At 34.8% G+C, this 22,043-nt stretch overlaps 1 protein-coding gene across 1 annotated transcript in view; it reads right to left on the bottom strand.

Annotated features, from left to right (window-relative positions):
- Nucleotides 1-21,543, bottom strand: part of CEP112 (centrosomal protein 112) — a 460,933-nt gene extending 439,390 nt beyond the window's left edge. The window contains 5 exon segments of the mRNA XM_021000956.2: nucleotides 14,187-14,359; nucleotides 16,265-16,284; nucleotides 16,287-16,454; nucleotides 21,445-21,504; nucleotides 21,507-21,543. Of these exon segments, the coding sequence (XP_020856615.1) occupies nucleotides 14,187-14,359; nucleotides 16,265-16,284; nucleotides 16,287-16,454; nucleotides 21,445-21,504; nucleotides 21,507-21,543 (458 nt within the window).
- Nucleotides 21,544-22,043: the final 500 nt, after the last annotated feature.

The raw sequence follows: 22,043 nt of genomic DNA, 5'->3' as shown, positions 1-22,043 counted from the left end.
CAATGTCATTTTAGATGCCTTACACAGTTCAAATTTCCCACTGAAGACAAAATACTCCAAATTACACTGTTTGTAAATTTAATTAAGCACCTGAACAGTATGGTGTCCTTAGTGAAATCTATAATTACTCAAAAGAGATTGATTTTCCCATATGAAAAGTTAAACCAAAGTGGACAAGTTCAACATGAAAAAATTTCCCAATGCCTTCGAAGAAACTTTGTTGCTCTCTCCTTCAAAATTCCACCTTTTTAAGACCATTATTCTCCCAGTGATGCTATAAAACACAGTACACTACGAACTGGGAACAAGAGCTCTCAGAAGAATCAAATTTTTATATGACCCAAAGGGCAATGGAAAGATGAATGGAGGAAAGAGACAGGCTGTAGCATGTTACCAAAGATAATGTCTGTGAAAGTAGTATAAAGGATATTATAAAGGATATTACTTTATCATCAAGGACATACATGACCAGAAAAGTAGGAAAGTCATTTGGAATAAATGAGAGACCACGGATGGAATATATGTCCAGCAGTAAAGAGGAAAGAATATAGTATACTCAGTGAATCTTCCATAGAAGAATTACAGAGACCATGAGTGAGAATCACAGATCAGAGGGAAACATATCTGCCACAGTGGAGAAAGAATTCACACCAGTGACAACACAGATACGTCTAAATAGATACATATTCACAGAATTTGGGAACTGGAAAGGGCTGTAATTAGTCTAGTCTAACCCATACCCACAAGGAAGCCCTACTATAACACACCTGACAAGTGGTTACTGAGTCTCTGCTTGAAGCATTCAAAGTGGGGAAAGAAGAGAGAACCTACTACCTATTGAGAGCTCTAATTACAGGGAGTTTGGGATAGCTCTAATTATTAGGATGTTTTTCCTGACATCAAACCTAAATTGGACTCTTTGCAACTTCTATCCATTACTCTTGATTCTGCCCTCGAGGGCCAAATATAATGAGTCTAATCCCTTCTCTACACTGACACCCCTTTAAGACATTTAATCTCCTCTCACACACCCCCCCACCAAAGTCTTCCCTCCTCCAGGTTAAAAAATGTCCAATTCTTTCAACCAAACTTCAAACGACGTGTACTCAAAGATCTTCAAAATTATAGATGCCCTCATCTGAACACTCACAGTTTATCAATGTGCTTTTTAAACTGTAGTGCCCAGAACTTTCAATCTCTCCTCAGTTCTTTGCCAGGTCATCATCCCCATGCTAGTTACATTCTCCCTTCTTTCATAACTTGTCCCTTTAGTGAATCAATTCAATTTTTCACTGTCCTCTATACTCTAATCTCTTCTTCCCTTCTCCTACTGCCAATCATACCTTGTCAAATCCTAACCTTAGATTATTCTCACTCTCTGCTTCCCTATTTCTTCTTCACGTGCTACTGAATAGAGTTGAAGAAAATCATGTTGAGTCTACTATAAACTTATGTTATATAATCTCAACTGGGCCCTTGCTATGACAAGGCAATCCTTTTATAATTCCCTAGTCAATTCATTATCCCACTCACCACAGAAGGTATTCCAAACCTTTTAATCTTTAGTCACACTTCCAATGGCACTCCTACCACCTGCCCTCTCAGTGGAGGACCTCATCTCATATTTCCCAAGAAAAACTGAGGCCATTAGCCAAGAGTTTGCCCATGTCCCCCCCATTTCCTCCTATCACTTAGACATCTCCCTCCACTATCTACAAACCTTTCTTGGGTGAAAAGTTGGCCATTCTTCTTGCCAAAGGCAATCTCTCTCATGTTTCCTTTCATTCCCACTAGATATTATATACAGATATAGATATCTCCTTCCCTTCTTAGCTAAACTCCTTGAGACAGTCATCTATAAGAGATGCTTCAACTTCCTCTCATCTTATTCTAAATTCTTTGCAATCCAGCTGCTAACTTCATCATTCAACTAAAAATATTCACACAATCCTAACTATTCTTCATCTACATGCAGGCTTTCACACTGTCAATCACCCTCTTCTAGATAATCAAGACTCTCCTCTCTAACCCATCTGTTCAGCTCTTCCTTCTACTTATCTGATCACTTATTAGTCTCTCATTTGCTGGATCACTGTCCAGGTCACACCCACTAACTTTGGGTGTTTTCCAAGAGTCTTTTCAGGGCCCTCTTTTCTTCTTTCTATGTACTACTTTAGTGATCTCATCAGCTCCATAGGTTCAAATACCACCTCCATACAGATGATTCCTAAAACTATATATCTAGCCATAATTACTCTCCTGAGCTCCAGTCCCACATTACCAACTACCTTTGGACATCTTAAAGTGGATGCCATATAGGTATCTGAAACTAAACAATTCCCCAAAATAGTATTCATCATTATCCTTCCCCCACCCCGAACTCTCTCTAATCTTCCTAACTTTCCCATTACTGTCAAGAGTACTACCATCCTCCTAGTCACCTAGACTTCCGTATCATTCTCCTCACTTGCTCTCACCCTACATACTCACTCTATTGTCAAATGTATATATTCTTTTCTCTCTTCTCACATCCTTATGCCACTTTTCAGCACCTCACTGGTAAAGCCTGTACCACTGCAATAGTCTCCTAATTAATCTCCTTGCCTCAAGTCTCACCCCACTCCATTCTATCTGCCACTCAGCTAAGTTGAATTTCCTAAAAGCTAGGTCTAACTAGTTCACCCACCTATTCAATATCTTCCAGTGGCTTCATATTTCCTCAAGAATCAAATATATCTATTTGGCCTTTACATTCCGATCTCCCATTTTTCCAGTCCAAAATCCATGAACTCTGTGATCTAACTAGACTCCAATGACTCTGGGGAGAGAGTGAGGCTGATGACTTTGTGCAGCTCTGCCTCACTTAAATCCAATTCATACAAAACTCAAAACATCACCTTCATGATGTCATTGGTCCTCTTCAAGAACAAAGGACAAACAACAAGAGTGATCTAACTACACTGGCCTATTTACTCTTCCTCAAACAGGACATTCCAATACCTCAGTCTGTAACTTTTCATTGGTTGTCCCCCATGATTTCTCTGACTTCCTTGAGAACTCAGTTCAAATTTTATCTTCTAAAGGAGACCATTTGCAGGTAATAATACCACCAGTACCTTCCGTCTTAGATTATTTTCCATTTCAACTGCACATTTTTTATAAGTACCTAGGTTATTTTTATTAGCATGTTGTCTCTCCCATTAGAATGTGAGCTTCTTGAAGGCAAGGACTAAGCCTATGCCCCTTTTTTAATCCCAGTGTTTAGCACAGTGACTGGCACATAGTAAGTACTTTGTAACTGTTTGCTGACTGAGTGATTTAGATAGAAAATGTCTGAATATTAGCCATTCATTTAATTATTGCAGCAACAGCAAATTATTTTAGTGTCTCGAAAGAATTAGTGAGCTTACTAGCATTTTAAGATAACAAAGAAAAATGGTCAAAACAGAGTCCAATAAAGTAGACCAAGAATTGGAAGGGATGTTAGAGATCACTTAGTCAAATCCCCTCATTTTACAAATTAGGCAACTGAGACTCAGAAAAGTAAAAAGTAAAAAGTTCAAAGGTAACAAGTAGCCTAGATAACTATGGAAAGGTAACAGAAAATATCTCACTGTGCATAGCAACATGCAAAGATTTATGCACAAGAAAAGATGACTAAAAGCAAAAATTAAGAAAACTAATGAAATGAGCAGCTCAATTTAGAACACAGGTCCTAAATTTTTCTTTTAAAAGAAAACATCTTCAATACCATAGATGTTAAACCAAATAACACAGAAAAGAAATGAAGCAATAAACTTGATGTGACCATCTTTATTTTATGTAATGAATCAATCATTTGTCTGAAAACAATCCAAAATTTTAAGTTAATATGGTGAGGGGGATAAAGAATATGGTAGCCTCAGAATATTTCCAAACAGAATTTGGATCGAGGCTCCATATTTTCTTTCATAAGAAGAATGAAGGTAAGACATACTTACCATCTCTACTGAATAAAAGAGTCCTTTAAAAAAGGCTTCAAAAGGACTCTGCATCTTTAATAATATAAAAAGGCTAGGGCACAAACAGCATAATCTAAAATGCCATTAGAAATACTTCACATACAAAAAGGTCTAAGTAAAGCAGGATTTTATAAAGTGATCAAAAAAGAAACACTAAGGGGAAAAATCTTTTAAGATTAAAGAGGGTTTTCAAAGGACAAGTTGAAGTGGTTGTAAAATTTATGAGGCAGCATTAAACTTCAGTTCTAAGTAACACTAAATTATTCACTATAAAAACATACATGTGTCAAATACTATAAGCCTCTTAAACTTTCTTAAAAACAATTTCTTGCAGAGTTGATTGGAGGCGTTAGGTCAACATTAAAAGACACCAACTTTTTACCTAAGTCCACTATGACACAATATGAAAGAGATAAATTTAGAAAAAGAATATTCCAACATAGCTATTTGTGAGACTATAGGCCAAAAAGTTATCATACCAGCATTATGGAGTTGGGTAAAAAGGACATTGTTAGATTTAGCTAGAGAAATTATTGCTTTCATCAAATGTGAGTTCTACAAAATACTAACAAAGTTATGTTGCTTTTCTACCTTCACATATGGTAATCTGTTAGTGCAGGATCAAAAATTATATAATTCAGAAAGCATATAGGTAAATGTACTCTGATAAGTTAATTATTTGACTAATTACTTACTGATAATTAATATGTTTATACTAATTGTTATCAATGACTGGCCTTCTCACTTGGCCCACAAGTAAATTAAGCATGTTTTTCCTAAAATCTTTTGTTGATTTTATTTTATTTATGAACTATCAAACGTTGACTAAAATAGATCCTGAAACTTATTCACAGATGTAGTAGAATGTAAAGAATACTGAATCTAGAATCAGAAGACCTGGATTCAAACATTTCCACTGCTATTTACTATGTGACCTTCAGCAAATCATTTTACTTTTTCTGGACCTGTATCCTCATTTAAAGGGTTTGAACAAGATGACCTCTAAAGAATCATCCACAAACCCATGATTCTACATGAAAAGACTTCCATATAAGAAATACAATAAACATTAATTAAGCTCTTTTATTTTATTTTAGAAAATAATTAGAATTATTTTCTAATTCTCCAAATTTATTTCATTTTTGTATAGATATCTCAGTGGCAGAAACTAAAGGCAACATGACATAACACATAGAAGGCCAGCTTTAGATTCAGGAAGTGTATAACACATATTCGATGGGTGCACATGAAGCAGACATTTAACCCCTCAGAACCCTAAACAAGTTTCTTAAACTCTAAGTTTCAGAAGTTTCCAATCTGCACTGATGGAGGATGTTTTCACACAGGGGGGTCCCCACACTGATGAAATCACAGTACTGGACCTCTCCCAAATTACATATTACTATTTAATCACATAGAGATGACTTAAGGGACCTCCACAAGTCATAAATTAGTGAACTCTATCAAATGCCTAAAGAACAACTTATAACTATGCTGCATAAACAATTCTCAAAACCTGAGGAAAAAGGCATTCTATCAGTTTCCTTTTATGAGACAGAGTCCTAATATCTAAACCAGGGAAGGACAAAGCAAAGAAAGAGAACTATGAACCAACAGCACTAATGAATATTGATTCAAAAATGTTAAATAAAAGTCATAAATAATTTAATAATTATGCTTGTCTAACCAGATAAGACAATTTGAATATCTTTAGATTTATGAAAATAGCACGCTATCCCCTCCAATTACCTTAAATGTAAATATTATTCTAAGTTTGTTAGATTTTTTTTTCTCCTAAAAGAAATTCATTATATTCATCTATTCAGTATAATCTCCAAATGCTGTCTGATTTTATCTTTCAATGCATATCTCATTCACTTAAAATTCTTTTCTATTATTTTGAATAGAACATGGCTTGATGTTAAATCCGATTAAATCAAGAACTCATTTCCCTACCAATTATAACACTTCAGTTTAATAGGCTTACAATCATTAATACTACTAATTACAACTAAAACCACCAAAAACCTCACAAGCTTTTTTGCATTAAAGGCAATTCAATAAATAGAACACCAGAAAAAAGAAATTAAATGATTTGTTCAAATCACAATAATTTTCTTTCTCATCCAAAGGGTTTTATTTTCAAAAAGAAAAACGTCATTAAGTGAAATCTGAAGAAAAATTTCTCTAATGTTTTTTCTCAAACTTTACCTGTAATTAGAATGAAGATGAAAGAACCCATACAACCAGGGCAAAAACAGTTGGGCAGTTAAGGCCTTCCTCCTACCCTTATCCAGCCACTCATAACCATTACTCCATTTCTTATTCAGGCAAATGAATGCTGAATAAGACAGCCAGATGAAATCATTTATTTCATTTGTAAATCAGCTAGCTCAGCTACTTCAATTTTTTACCGTCATTGACCTGGCATATGCATAGACAGTATGTTGTTAGACAAAAACTTAAAGGTATCATTTTGCTCTACTGAATGAAATGAATTTTGGGTTATTTTGTATAGTCAACTAACACTAAGCACAGTAGGACCCTTCATACTATGCAGCTTTTAGTAAATTTTATGACTACAAAGATATGGTCTGCTGCACATTATTTGAAAAATCTACCTGTTCTCATACATTGATCAAATATTCCTCCAGTGCATATGCACTTTAGTCTCATAAAATATTGGTAATGATGGCAAAGAAGGTGAACAAGTCAATAGTAATGAATGTAACGGGATACTCCTAAGTCATAAGAGATTCTTTCAGAGAAACCCAAGAAGATTTGTATGAACTGATGCAAAGTGAAATCAGCAGAACCAGAATAATTTATACTATAATATCAATACTGTAAAAATAAGCAATTCTTAAGGGCTTAAAAACTCTGATCAATGCAATGATCAATCATGATTCCAGAGGACTAATGATGGAGAATGTTATGTCATGTCATGTCATGACAGAAAAGCAATAATATGCAGAAGTTACATATTTTTGGATATGTAATTTGCTTAATTATTCTTATTTGTTACTAGGGTTTTATTTTTATTTTTATGGTAGAAAGGGAAATGCTTAGTAACTGCAAAAAAGTAATATTTAATTTTTTAAAAAGGTTCCCCCAAGCTAAGGCATCCTGTCTATTCTTCTGAGTGGTAAGCCCCTAGCCTATACTGCTGTTTCTTGAGGGGCCCAGCCATGCTCACTTCAATATCAGTTCAGCTGACTCCTAGACTTTTCTACCTCCTTGTCAGTAGCCCTGCCCTTGTACTGTTACTATACCCACTCACCCTGCCTTGCCTTCTAGTTCCCCTTATATTATATCCCATCATAAGAGTGCAAGTTCTTTAAAGGTAGGGACAGTCTTATTTGCTTGTTTTGGTATCCTCATCGTCTTTACTAAGCTCTAGGAATCTATCAGAAATGTAGCACCCGGTCCAGCGTAGGTCTTTCCTATGTAAATGTAGCCTACTCTACCAACTATTCTAATTTTTATTTTCTTTGGTACTGCTTCTACTTCTCATGTAGGACATGATTACCTGATGAGGTTAGGGTATAAATATTGAGGACCTACTCTCAGCAATGAAAAAAAAAATAGTTCATGGCATCATAATTTTAAAGTTAGGACCTAAGAAGTCACTGAATCTAACCCCTTCCTACTATCAATGAAGAAAGCACAGTCCATAAAAATTAAGTGAGTTGAAAAATTAAAGATTTAAATTTGGATTCTGCAGTATAACACTTTGACTACTAAACCATGTTTTATGAAAAAATATTTACAGATCTTTTCCACTTTTCAACTCAGATGTTCTCAGATAATTTTGCTTAGTTTGAGTACCTTGTTAATCATTCTGCAAACTCCTTTCATTCTTGCTGCTTTATGAGGCAAGAGTGCTCATAATCTTCCACTATTTTCCTCCATAGACCTTACAAAAAAGTTGATACTCTGTAATTGTTGTCTTTGTCTTTTCTCTTTCTGCTTAGCAAAGTAATCAAATATTTGCTGGCTGATGGTTTCCAGGTTGTTTTGATTTCACTGTTGGTGGCATTCATTTACATCAGTTAAATTTCCTCAAGAAATCATGACAGGGGCAGCTAGGTGGCACATGGATGGAGCTCTGGCCTTGGAGTCAGGAGGACCTGAGTTCAAATCTGGTCTCAGACATATGACACTGACTAGCTGTGTGACCCTGGGCAAGTCACTTAACCCCAACTGCCTTACCAAAAAAAAAAAATCATGATACTCTGTTAGTATCATTCTTTCATCCATTTCTAATTTAATCCACCTCTACAGATTATTTAAAAGGGGCAGGTAGGAGTTACCTCAATAGCATATACATAGCTATATTTTCTTCTCATTTTTATTCTTCTAGTTTGATATAGATTTTAATTTTGTTCTAAATAACTGATGAACATAGACAACTAATTAGAAAAGGGTTCCCACATCATTAAAAAAAATTGGTTCTCATCTGTTATAATTAATTTTCATTTTCTATGTTATTTAGTGTTCATCACATTCATGCCTCCTAATTTTCCTCAAAGTGTTTATGGTATCTAGGAATGAGATTTTTATATCATCTGCAAGCCCTTGGCCTCTCTCATTTATTCATGACCTATGTTCCTAACATATTTTTCACCATCCCTCCCTTTATCCACTTTTGCACAGAAGTTGCAAAATAGGAAAGTTTGTACTGATTTAATGTAGAAACCTTGTCAAGTTCTTTGTATAATATCTCTACTTCCTAATTTCACTGCAACAGATTTTGGTGGTTAAACTGCAATTATTTTTATGATGGTCACAAATGCTTATCAAGAGCACTGCAATAATCCAAGGTAAAGTGTTTTATAACATGATGGTTTTCATTGCCTTTGGATGCACAATAAAACCAATTCCACCAGCTACTTTATTTGTCTATACAAGGAGAACCCTGTGAAGCATCCTTTAATTTCTATTTGATTTCTTTCTTTCGTCTAGTTTCACTTATAATAAGTATGTAAAGAATATGATTCACTTCCTATAGATCACTGGACAAGCAGCAACACTGTGTTAAAGTGCCAAGACCTTCAAATTTGGAATCACACTTCATACTTAAATTTAAGTCTGGCAATTTATCAAGTAGCCATTGATGAAAAAGATTTTCCACTCTGAAGCACAAGGGATTTGCCACAGCATTCCCAGTATGACCTCTGGACAAGAAACAAGGTTTTCATCTGGCTCCTCATTACCAAAATGAACATAGCTAGTTATCTTTTGGCTGTTCTTCAGAAGAACGATCTGGATTATTCTATGCTACTTGCAGATGTCAGAGTTTGATAAGTTATCAGAATAAGACTGACTTGCTATCCCAAACAAGATCACCATATCCTATAAGTGACTATAAGGACACCTTTCTTCAGCTGTCACATGATCCATGGACTCTTAGAACTAACTAATACAATTCTTTGGAATTTTTATGATAGTTACAATTGTATGATAATAAATTCTGACAAGAAAAAAATTTTAGACCAGAACAAAATAGAGAAGTGCATATATGAGATGTTTTACATGAAAGGAATTTGAAAAGAGTGAGAATATATATTAAAGTTTGAAATGTCTTCCTTGTGTGAAAGAGATACAAAACAGGGGATCAAAGAAGAGGAATATTAAAGCACCCAACTTCTAGGTAAATTAGAATCAAAAGACCTTAATATCATAATTGAAATAACTAGGCCATTAAGCTAATAGCTATAGAATCAAGATTACTTGCCTATAGTATTCTAGTAATATAACAGATATAAAGGTCTCCTTTTCTACTAACTTTGCCATTATTTGGATCTCTATAATTTGCAATACCTTTCTCCGTAGTCCTGTAGTACATGAGACTATGTCATTGATTTGTTATGACATAGAATCACAAATGCATCTTTACCTTTCTGTTAGATAAACACTCTATTATAATTGCAGCTATAATGCAAGGACTGTGGCTTTATATAAAACTGCTTTGAGGTATATGAACTCTCAAACTTCATTTTTCATTTGAGATTCTAATCCAGTCAAGTTAACAAGGATTTACGAAGCGCATACTATGCCCAGCCCTGTACTAAGTGCTGAGATAGCCCCCATCATTAAAAAAAAAAAAGTTTCTGTTCTCAAGGAGTTCACAGTTTAATAAGGGAGAAAACATAGAGGATAAATTCAAGATAACCTCAAAGGGAAAGAACTAGGATTTAAGAAAGACTGGGAAAAGCTTCTTGCAGAAAATGAAACTTTAGCTTTGACTTCAAGGAAGGCAAGAGGTGAAGATAAATAAAGACACAGAGAATTCTAGACCTGGGGGGCAATCATTGAAAATACCCAAAGCAAGGAGATGGTGAGTATATTACGTATGAAAAACAAAAAGGTGGCCAGGGTAATTGGATCATAGAGTTTATGGAAGAGGAGTAAGGTGAAAGAAAAAGGTAGTATGGGGTCAGGTTATGAAGGGTTTTAAAGGGCAAACAGGATTTCTATATTTGATCCTGGCAGTGACAGGAAACCAATAGAGTTTATCAAATTGGGGGTAGGGGCCAAGATGGCGGAGTAAAAGCAGTGACTTGCTTGAGTTCTCCCCCAAACCCCCAAATACCTCTAAAAAATGGCTCTAAACAAATCTAGAGCAGTAGAACCCACAAAAAGACAGAGTGAAATAAATTTCCAGCCCAAGACAACTTGGATGGTTGACTGGAAAGGTCTGGTGAAGGAGTACAGTTCAGCATGGACCATGCAAACAAAGAACAGGCCTCAGCAAACCTGGAGCAGGCTTCAGGGGACTGACCGACAGACAGCTGTGGTGGTTTCCAGACTTCTCAACCCACAAACACCAAAGACAACTTAGAAGGTGAATCAGAAAGGTCTATGGACCAGAGCAGGAGAGAAACTCAGTCCTAGCTCTGGTCCCAGCTACAGCCCCAGGGTGGTGGCTGCTTCTGGAGCTCAGTCCACAGATGGAGGGCTGATCAGAGGGGGATTGCAGGGATCTCTTTGCAGGCGCTGAGGCAGGATTCTCTTGCTTTGCCCAGACTTGGATCTGGGTCACAGTTCTGGGTGGTGATCCTGGGATGAGGAGGAGTGCTGGCGTGATGAAGCTTGCAGTGGTGGTGGAGAAGGAATCCTCCTCACAGTTCCAAGGCACATAGACTCATAGACTAGAGTACAGGACAGGAAAGGAGTAAAATACCTCACTTTTGATCACACCACCTTGAAAGAATTGAAAATTTACAGGTCCCTACAAGCATCTCTGAAAACAGCTGTACAAAGCCCCTGAAGCTTGGGACAGTACATTCTCCACACTGGAAGGAGACCCCTACCTTAACAAAGAGTTTAAAACTCAAGTAATTGGATGGGATCATAAGCAAACAGTGGGAAAAAAAAGTCAGACCAGAATCTTACTTTGGTGACAAAGAAGATCAAAACATACAACCAGAAGAAGACAACAAAGTCAGAGCTCCTACATCCAAAGCCTCCAAGAAAAATATGAATCAGTCCCAGGCCATGGAAGAGCTCAAAAAGGATTTTGAGAAGCAAGTAAGAGAAGTAGAGGAAAAACTGGGAAGAGAAATGAGAGCAATGCAAGAAAATCATGAAATACAACTCAACAGTCTGCTAAAGGAGACCGAAAAAAATACTGAAGAAAATGACACCTTAAAAAATAGCCTAACCCAAACGGCAAAAGAGTCCAAAAAGCCAACGAGGAGAAGAATGCCTTCAAAAGCAGAACTGGCCAAATGGAAAAGGAAGTCCAAAAGCTCACTGAAGAAAATACTTCCTTTAAAAGTTAGAATGGAGTAGACGAAAGCTAATAACTTTATGAGAAATCAAGACACTGTAAAACAAATCCAAAAGAATGAAAAAATAGAAGACAATGTGAAATATCTCATTGGAAAAACAACTGACCTGGAAAATAGATCCAGGAGAGAGAATTTAAAAATTATTGCACTACCTGAAAGCCATGATTAAAAAAAAAACAGCCCAGACATCATCTTTCAAGAAATTTTCAAGAAAAATTGCCCTGATATTCTAGAACCAAATGGTAAAATAGAAATTGAAAGAATCCACCGATCACCTCCTGAAAGAGATCCCCAGAGGAAAACCCCTAGAAATGTTATAGCCAAATTCCTGAGTTCCCAGGTCAAAGAGAAAATATTGCAGGCAGCCAGAGAGAAACAATTCAAGTATTGTGGAAACACAATCAGGATGACACAAGATTTAGCAGTTTCTACATTAAGGGACCAGAAGGCTTGGAATATGATATTCTGGAGGGCAAAGGAGATAGGATTACAACCAAGAATCACCTACCCAGCAAAACTGAGTATAATCCTTCAGGGGAAAAAATAGACATTCAATGAAATAGAGGACTTTCAAGCATTCTTGATGAAAAGACCAGAGCTGAATAGAAAATCTGACTCTCAAATACAAGACTCAAGGGAAATATGAAAAGGCAAACAGGAAAGAGAAATCATAAGGGACTTTAAAAAGTTGAACTGTTTATATTCCTCAATGGAAAGATGATATTTGTAACTCGTGAGGCCTTTGTCAGTATTAGGGTAGTTGGAGGGGAGAAATATATATATATATATATATATATATATATATATATATATATATATATATATATAGATAGATAGATAGATAGATAGATAGATAGATAGATAGATAGATAGATAGATAGATAGATAGATAGATAGAAGGCACAGGGTGAATTGAAAATGAAGGGGTGATATCCAAAAAATAAAATTAAGGGGTGAGAGAGGATTATACTGGGAGAAGGAGAAGGGGAGAGGTAGAATGGGGTAAATTATCTCACATAAAACAGACAAGGAAAGGCTGTTACAGTGGAGGGGAAATGATGGAAGGTGAGAGGGAATGAATGAATCTTACTCTCACTGGACTTGGCTTAAGGAGGGAATAACATACACACTCAATTGGGTATGGAAATTTATCTTACCCTACAGGAAAATAGGGGGAAGGGGATAAGAGAGCAGGGGGATCATAGAAGGGAGGACAGATTGGGGGAGGGGGTAATCAGAAGCAAACACTTCTGAGAAGGGACAGGGTCAAAAGAGAGAATAGAATAAACGGGGTGGAATAGTATTAACGGAAATGTAGTTAGTTTTTCACAACATGACTACTATGGAAGTATTTTACATGACTACATATGTATAACCTGTATCACATTGCTTGCCATCTCAATGAGGGTGGGTGGGGAGGGAGGAAGGGAGAGAATTTGGAACCCAAAGCTTTAAAAACAAATGTTAAAAATTGTTTTTACATGTTTTTATATCCTGGGAAATAAGATATACAGGCAATGGAGTATAGAAATCTATCCCACCCTACAGGAAAACAGAAGGGGAAGGGGATAAGAGAAGGAGGGTATGACAGAAGGGAGGGCAGATGAGGGGAAGGGGCACTGACAATGCATGCCATCTTGGGGTGGGGGGAGGGATGAGATGGGGATAAAATTTGGAACTTAAAATCTTGTGGAAATGAATGTTGAAAACTAAAAATAAGTGAAGTAATTAATTAATCAAAAAATTGGGGGTAGGGAGTGACATGGTCAGACTTTCAAGCTCAGAAGATCAGTTTGACTGCTGAGTGGAGGATAGTCTGGAGCAAGGAGAGATATTACAATATTCTAGGCATGAAGTAATGAGGGCCTGCACAAGGGTAAAAGTAGGACCATGTTCAAATATCCTATCAATTGCCTGATAAATTAATAAATCTGTATTTCCAATAGATCTGATAACCAGTGACACCTTATTTGCTTTAATAGCTGCCTTGTGAAGTAGGAGATTCCACCTCATTGGAGGTCTTCAAGTAGAGGCTAGATAATCATTTGCCAGGTATATTATAATTATAAATTAGACTAATTGATGCTAAATTTGTTCTTCCCAAAATTCTGTGATATTTTTGTCATACAGAAAAACAAAATCATTCATTAAAAGATACAAAAAGTTATTTTTGGTAAAGGAATATTGAATGTGTATATGTGTATATATGTATGTAATCAATAAGCATCCACTATAAGTAAATATAATCAGAAAGATGATAGAACTGGAAAGGACATCAGGATTTATTCCAACCTTTCATGTTACACATAATCAAAATGAGTTAGGAACTAAATAAAGAAAAAGTATATAAAAGTAGCCAGAACTAAAAAGTTTTATTTTTATGACATACCTCTGTGCAACTGTTGGTGACTGCATAAATGTAGCATCTTCATCAGATGAAAGTCTCCATGATTCACTTGATGTATATTCAGTTGGCCTCAATTCACTCTTTACCCAGTCTGGTAATCTCTCTGGATTTGAACATTTTGCTCTTGCAAAATTTGGCTCATCAAAATAGATGGACTATTAAAAAAAATTTAGAAATTTTTTAAATGTACTCTCATGACTCAATCAGTTATCATTTCCATCAGTTTTCAGGTTTAACAGGTTTCCTTGAAAAAAAATTATTTAATTTTCAAATACATACAATATTCAAGATTCAGTTAAAAAGTGAAGTCAAGAATATTATCTATATCTTGGAACTTATGTTTAAAAGAACACAAAACTATGATTTACAATTAAATTTTTAAATCATTAAAATTATGATATAATTATTTCTATTATATAAAAATTCTTAGCTTTACCAAAAGGGTTTCTGGAATATCCTTTAAAATTCAGAGCATTCTCTTTAGAGATTGTTAACTGCTTTTAGAGTAAGGACCAGACATATCTAAAGTGTCAGAAACCTCTACCAAATGAGATTTACCACAAACCAAGATAAAATAGCTCTGAAATTGCAACATATCAGTGAGAAAATATGATTCAATTTACAAAAGTTTGATTTTCATACTTTTTTTTCAGTAAAGTTCAGTATACTTACACTCCACATTTTCCCGTGAATGGAATGTGAAAATTTTATTTTTTACTCATTAAGATCTAAGCAACTTTCATTCAACCCAACAATCAAACATACCATTTAATACAAAAAAACAATATATTCTTTCTACACCAGTTCTCCCAAAGAGGTCCCCCTCCCTGTATGTATATGAAAGCCTGACCTCTATCCCAAAGACCAAGGAATTAGTCTTATTGACATTAGAATATCAAGGCAATTTACTGAATAATCATGTTTATTTCAGTTTCTAGTTAAATATCACCTCATCTAACTACTACTCCCAAAATTCTTGATCTTAACTTAATTTTTCATAACAAAGACACAGAAAAGAAAGTATGACATCTGACCCAATCTGCAGCAAGCCAATGTATGAAATTTCAGTTATAACCTTTTAAGGAAATATATACCAAATTTATATCACATTTTACCAACTGCCAAGAATTTTAAGATCCCCATTAAGAAATGTTAAAGGTAATGTGATGAATTTGTTCCTTACAGTCACTATCATCATTCAGCACCCTAAATAGAGTACTCAGGTACTCAAGTTCTACAACTTTCCAACTGGTTCAGGGCCATGAATCTAATCCACAACCACCACCACCATGTCATATTTCCTGCCAAAGGAAAGTAAATCAGTCTAGCAATGTGGCACCTCTGACACTACAGAATCCATATTGTCCTATAGAAATACAACCATTGTAATATCATGGAATTTTGAGCTGGAAGGAACTTAGAGGTCTTCTGCTACAATTCCATTCAACAGCACTGTCCATGTTACAAAGTAAAAGCTGACTTTACAAAAGTAAAATTCAGCAAAATTAGATTTGATATGCTTTTTGAAAGCTGATTTACAAGATGAAATTAATATATCAACAGCCATATTTTGAAAGAATTATGACAGGCTTTTACAATGCTGAATTTTATTCAAGAAAAATCACCTGTTCATCATAAACAAAGATTAAATCTGTGAAATGGGTAAGAAGCCATCTCTCAGGCAGACAGCAAAATTACAATCATTTTGCAAAGCTATTCTCTAAAATTCCTTTTCTCTTTAAAGTAAAAAAAAAAAATGAAGAGCAATATAAGTAAATATAAAAGTTTTGAATTCTCAAATATGTGTATATATGTACATACATGTGAATATATGTATACATTCTAACAATTTGTTAGGCAAAGATTAGACCCCAGATTTTTACCTTATTTTCTAAAAGAGGGAGTGTTAATAAAACCCCAAAGTCCTAAATAACCTAATTCAATAATTAAACCATTTTGCCTTTATTTTACCAAAAGCCAGTTTAGAATACTCTGCAAATGATGTGCTAGTAATCCCTTCTAAAGAAATAAAATAAATACCACATTTGGATGATACCTACCATGTAAGACGGTAAAGTCTCAATGCCCCTGGTTCAGGTCGGCATGTAAAAGGACCTTCTAAAACTCCTTGTTTAAGCATATGAATTAATAGTTTTGCATACAGATTCCGATTCTTTCTACCCATTATTCCTGTGCCTGCTCCTGAAGGTTCACAGAGTTTTTTAATCCAAAGTGCACACCTCTGTCGCTCTAGAAAAATAGAACACTTGTTAATACTATACTTTCCAGAAAATAAAAGACGGCATTACAAAAACATACACTGCGAAGAGTTTTTCCTGGACTTCTTGCCTTTGTACTTCTGATTTTCCTATGATTTATGTCATTTTATATGTCATTTGTCCTAAAAAATACAGGGTCTGTAGCTCCAGTATCTAACATGGTACTTATAGTAGGTACTTAAATAAATTTTTTGTTGAAATGAATTGTCTTTATCCATAAATGTAACTTTCTTAACTATTATGAAAAGTTTTACAAAAAAAATTTCAGGAAAAAAAGAATTTGACAAATATAAATTAATTTTTGCTAGTGAAAGGTAATGTAAGGACCTCTCTAAAAATAGAGAAATAAATCCATTTCAAAAGTCATACTGTAGAAATCCTTCTGTAATTCCGGCTGTACAAATCTAGAAGAAGATAAAATACAATCACTGAATAATTATTTAGCTTTTTAAAAACTTACTGGGAAAATAAATTTCAAAACTTTTATCCATTAAAAGGAACAATTACCAGAGATTTTTATCTTCTTCAGAGGGTTTACTATTAATATTCCTGAAAATAACTGAGTATTACTTACAGATAATTCCATAAAACAATTATCCTTTTAAAAATCTACTTTAAAAATACTGCACTATCTAATCCACATCCATTGGTTAAACTATTTTGATGTGCAATAGCATTTTTAGTTCTCATAAAACTATATTTTAACATTTATCTATCATCAATCAAATTAAATTTGAAGATTATATCTCTAACAAAATCATAATTCTGCCTTAAATCCCTTGGGTTTATAAAGGTCAGGTTTATTTGTTTTGCCTATAAAATGTATTAGTACTGGATTTACCACTTTGCAAATGTCATTACTAGCATAGGAATGAATCATGTTTCTGAAAAACTTAACTTTTGGTTTATAAATTATACAAGTCTAAATAAATCACTTACTTACATTTCAAGCAGGAATAATAGAAATTTGGCATATTTCATATAAAAATTATATAAGTAGAAATAATTTGAATAGGTGGGAAGTTGGAGTCCATGTCTATCGTTGTATCAGTAGAGATATCTCCTGGTATGGAAACTCCCTTCATTAATGCAGATCAACTAATAATATGTAACTTATAGCCTTAAAAAACTGCCTAGGGCACTGACAATATGGCCACACAGCATGTATCAGAGACAGGCTGATCCAAGATCAGCCCTCAATACTGTTTTCTCAAAATGATCAGTTTAAACTTTTTATTTAATTGATAAATTACAGCAACAATACTGTAATGATTAATATGTGTACATAAATATACATATTATATATATATATATATATTTTATGTACACATATATGAGATTTAAAGTTTGAAAAGAGCTTTACATGTATTATATCATCTGTTTCTAACAAACCTGCATGGTGGGTACTATAGATGTTAGTTAGCATCCCCATATTTCAAGAAAACTGTATGGAGCTCAGAAAGGTTAAGCCCTTCACCAACCTTAGTCTCCTAAGTAATCACTAGAATTAGTGAGGAATTAGAGGCCAGTTCTCTCCAGACTCTAAATCCAGTACTCTCACCATTATAGTACACAGCCTCTAATACCCTTTTTAACAAAGATATAACACATTTTATCCCTAGATAAAATTAGCAAAAGTAGTAAGGTCAATGGAGGGAGTACCAAAACTGGTGAAATAAGAAGAACAGTTAAAATATATGTGTGTGTATTGTGTGTGTATATATGTATTATATATAATTTTATATATATATATGTATATATATATATCATTCACATATCTGTGTTTCTGTGTATGTGTGTAAATATATATATACATACACATATATGTGTGCATACACACACACACACACAAAATCTACAACACGTGAAAAGAGACGACAAAGAGTAAAAATACAATACTTATCAGAACCATAAATAAGGTGGGCAAGTAGGGCTTTTCCCCAAGGGTACTAACAGTACTCTTACTCCAGCTGGATGAAACTACTGAGCTTAGCCCCTGACTGTAAGAATGGGAAAGGAAGAGGGGGGAGGAGGAGGAGGAGGAGGAGCCACACCTGTGATTTAATCAGTGGAGGGAATTCAAAGTAAGGAAACTTCCAATGTAGATTATCACCTTCTTTTCAATTTAAAGTCTGAGACAACGGCTTAGAGCACTGAAAGGTTAAGTGATTTGCCCAGGGTCATACAGCCAAGTATGTCAAAGATGGGACCTGAACCCAAGGCTTCCTAACCCTAAGGCCAGTTTTACCCACTATTCTACAGAGCTACTTAACAAGAATAATTAAAAAACTATTCTCTAAAACACTTTGGAATTATGCTAAGAAAGTAACTAATATGTTCATAGCTTTTGACCAACAGAGTCAACTGCTACATTAAAATCACAAGATCAATGACAAAAAGGAAGACCTTATAAACACCAAAATATTTAAAGCAGAACTTTTTATAATAGCAGAAAACTCAACACAAAGCAGATGTCCATCTCTTGGGGAATGACTAAATAAATTATAGCACACGATTATAATGGAATATTACTTTACTATAAAAAATGATAATAATGAATACAGAGAAGTATGCAAGGACTATTATGAACTGATAGAAAGTGAAGTAAGCAAAAGCAGGCAAATGCTATATCCAATGACTACCACTGTGTAGAAGGAAAGAACAAGAAAACTACGGAAACTAAAAGCTGTGAAATTATAATAATCAAGCTTGGCTCTAAAAAACATATCTCTCCCCTTCTTCTTTGCAGAGATTGGAAGGACCACAGGTGTCAAACACTGTGTGTAATATCAGACTCCATTGATACTCTGGTTAGCTCCTTTTATTTTATTCTTTGTTATGAAAGATGTCTCTCTGAGAGGAAGAAAGGAGTTGGAAATACAGGTGATACAAAAATAAAAGATATCACTCAAAAAGTTCAAGATTAGTCAAAATAGGAGATAGATTTTACTTCCTCTCCTCATACCCCAAGTGAGATTCTTCTTGGCCCAACCCAATCCTCACATCTCCTTGCCCATGAACACAAGCCCTCCTTTACATGTTGTCACCCTCCAAAAGAATGTGAGCTCCTTGAGGGCAGATATTGTCTCAATTTTCTATTTCTTTCCCCAGCTTAGCCTACATAAGCATTTAAAAAGTGTTTTTCCCATTCCATAGAGGACTACACCACCCCCTTCCCCAACTAAATTTACCTATAGCAACAATTTAGACTGGAGTACTTCCCATGGAGCTGAGCCTCTTCCAATGACATATGTAGTCTGGCCCCCTACTAAAGGACATGCATGATCAGAGATTTCTGGATAGTCTCTTGGTCCCCATGACAACAAGGATGTGTTGAAGATGATTGGTGACTGAGCCAGAAAGAGCTGTTCACTCATTGGGCTTTAAAAGGAGCCTCTGCCTCTACTTTTCATCTTCCTCGATTTTACACGTGTCGTTTGGAATGCTTCCCACTCACCTTTCAATTTCCTGATGGTGGAAGGAGATGACGGGAAGGATTTTTTTCCCTTTTCACTCTTCCTCCCTATCTCCAGCAGTAGCTTGGTAGATATGAGCACAATGCAGTGAGAATACATGCTTGTCTAGATAAGCCTAATATTGGACCTCAAGTCCCTAACTACCTCATCTGCTTTATGTTCTTTTCCCTGAGCACAGGCAACCAAACAATAATTCTGAGAAATGGATGTTTCTAGCCTTGGCAGCCAACCTCATGAACTAAAGAGCTCCAGAGTCACTGAACTGTGAGAGGTATTCCCTGCAATTATCCCCTTCCCAAAGAAGAAAATGATTGCCACCAGAATTCTGGATGAGCTATGCATGACTGGCTGCTCAGAAGATATAGACCTTGAGCTGCAGTTCAGATATGAAGTAAATGTGAAGTATCTGTTCAGCTATCCCACAAGAAGATTAAAAAGAGATAATAGGTCATAATTTATGTTTTAAATATGTGTTAATGCTTACTGAGAGTCTTTTGTGTTTTAAGTATTTTTTTTCATGGTGGAAGAAATAGCTCCCTTATAGCTGATATCTTTATTTCTTACTATGCTTGAAATTCCTTTAAGAAGAGTAAAAACTTCATTACACAACTAGAAGCAAAAGGCCTAACATGCAAATATTTTCTTGAGATAACTAATATACTGGCAGAAACTAATTCATAATAAGGTTTAATCACTCAATAAATGAAAATAAATTATTATGAGATCATTTCTTTTTGTGATTATATAGTTTAGAAAAGAGCATTTTATGCTGATATAGGAGACAATTACACCCTAGGAAGAAAAAAGATGCAGAAAGAAAATGTTGAAGACCCTGAAGATTTATTATGCTAAATATTTAATTTTGTTTAGGGTCTCCTTTTATCTTCAACTACCAGTTGAAAATGAAAAGCACACTATGTTCCTCTACTAAGGTGTCAAAGTACCAAAAGGACTTTGTTATAAAACTGCTTCATTTGTAACAGTATATATTATTGCACTGAGGTCCCTTTTTATTTATCTTGATACAAGGTAGAATACAAAATATGCTTATGTTAGCCTCAGATGAAAGGTATTAAAAATATTACTGGACAGCTCTGTTCTTATTTGATGAGGAAAAAATAGCTTTCTTTCAACTTTGAAAATAATTCGGTTCAACCAAAATTTGCCAGAATCAAGTTACAACAGCCTAAGAGAGACAACTTACTTAATTGTCTAAGAAGAATTAATTATAAGATCAAAGATCAAATGATCATAGACTTAGAATTGGAAGAAAGCTAGAGGTCATTTAATCCAACCCTCTCAGTTTACTGAAGCAGAACCTGAGGACCAGACAGATTAAATGAATTTGCCCAAGGTCACACAGGTAAGAAGTAGTAAAGCCAGGATTTGAATTCAGGTCTTTCCACTGAACCATGCTGCCCTCCTAAATGAAATTCAAAACACAAACAAGGTATCTTCACATAAAAAATAACTGAACAGTCTTACCTGACTTATGGGGTAATTTTAGAACAAAAGGCTTCATATCTACCACATAGTGATCAAATCTGCATCCAAGATCTCCAATTTTTCTTCTTCCCTTGCCATTTCTATTAGTCTAGAAAACAATTTAAGATGAAAAACTTAGTACCCATACATCTTCTCATTTGCTAAGACTATTAAACATAAAGAGACAAATAGCACAAGTCTGAGGCTTTTTTAGTAAAACGATTTGTAAGCTGTCTCTCCTTTAAATTATGAGATCTGTTGGGGAAGGAATTATATATAGAATCAGATTAGTTATGAGCATTAATTTAATTTTTAAATTTTTAAAAACCTTTATTTTTTTTAAAAAAAAGCACCTAAGAGAAAGAATGACTTAAAAATTATTTTGCATGATTATATCTTTTAAAAAATTTTGTCCCATGTACCAATAAACCTTTTTTCTAGAAGGCAATCTTATATGTCCTCTTTTTCAACTTTATAAATTTGTCCATTCTGCCTTCTACAATATTAAAGACAAGATATCTTCCATACTACAACTTTGTGAAATAAATTCTTTCTTGATTTACATAACGTATTCCATCAGGTCTTGAATTCTTTTAAAC

The sequence above is a fragment of the Phascolarctos cinereus genome, unplaced genomic scaffold (assembly GCF_003287225.1).
Source record: "Phascolarctos cinereus isolate Bilbo 61053 unplaced genomic scaffold, phaCin_HiC Scaffold_5;HRSCAF=322, whole genome shotgun sequence".
NCBI classification, from domain to species: Eukaryota; Metazoa; Chordata; class Mammalia; order Diprotodontia; family Phascolarctidae; genus Phascolarctos; species Phascolarctos cinereus.
This window is presented reverse-complemented; position numbering and strand designations above follow the sequence as displayed.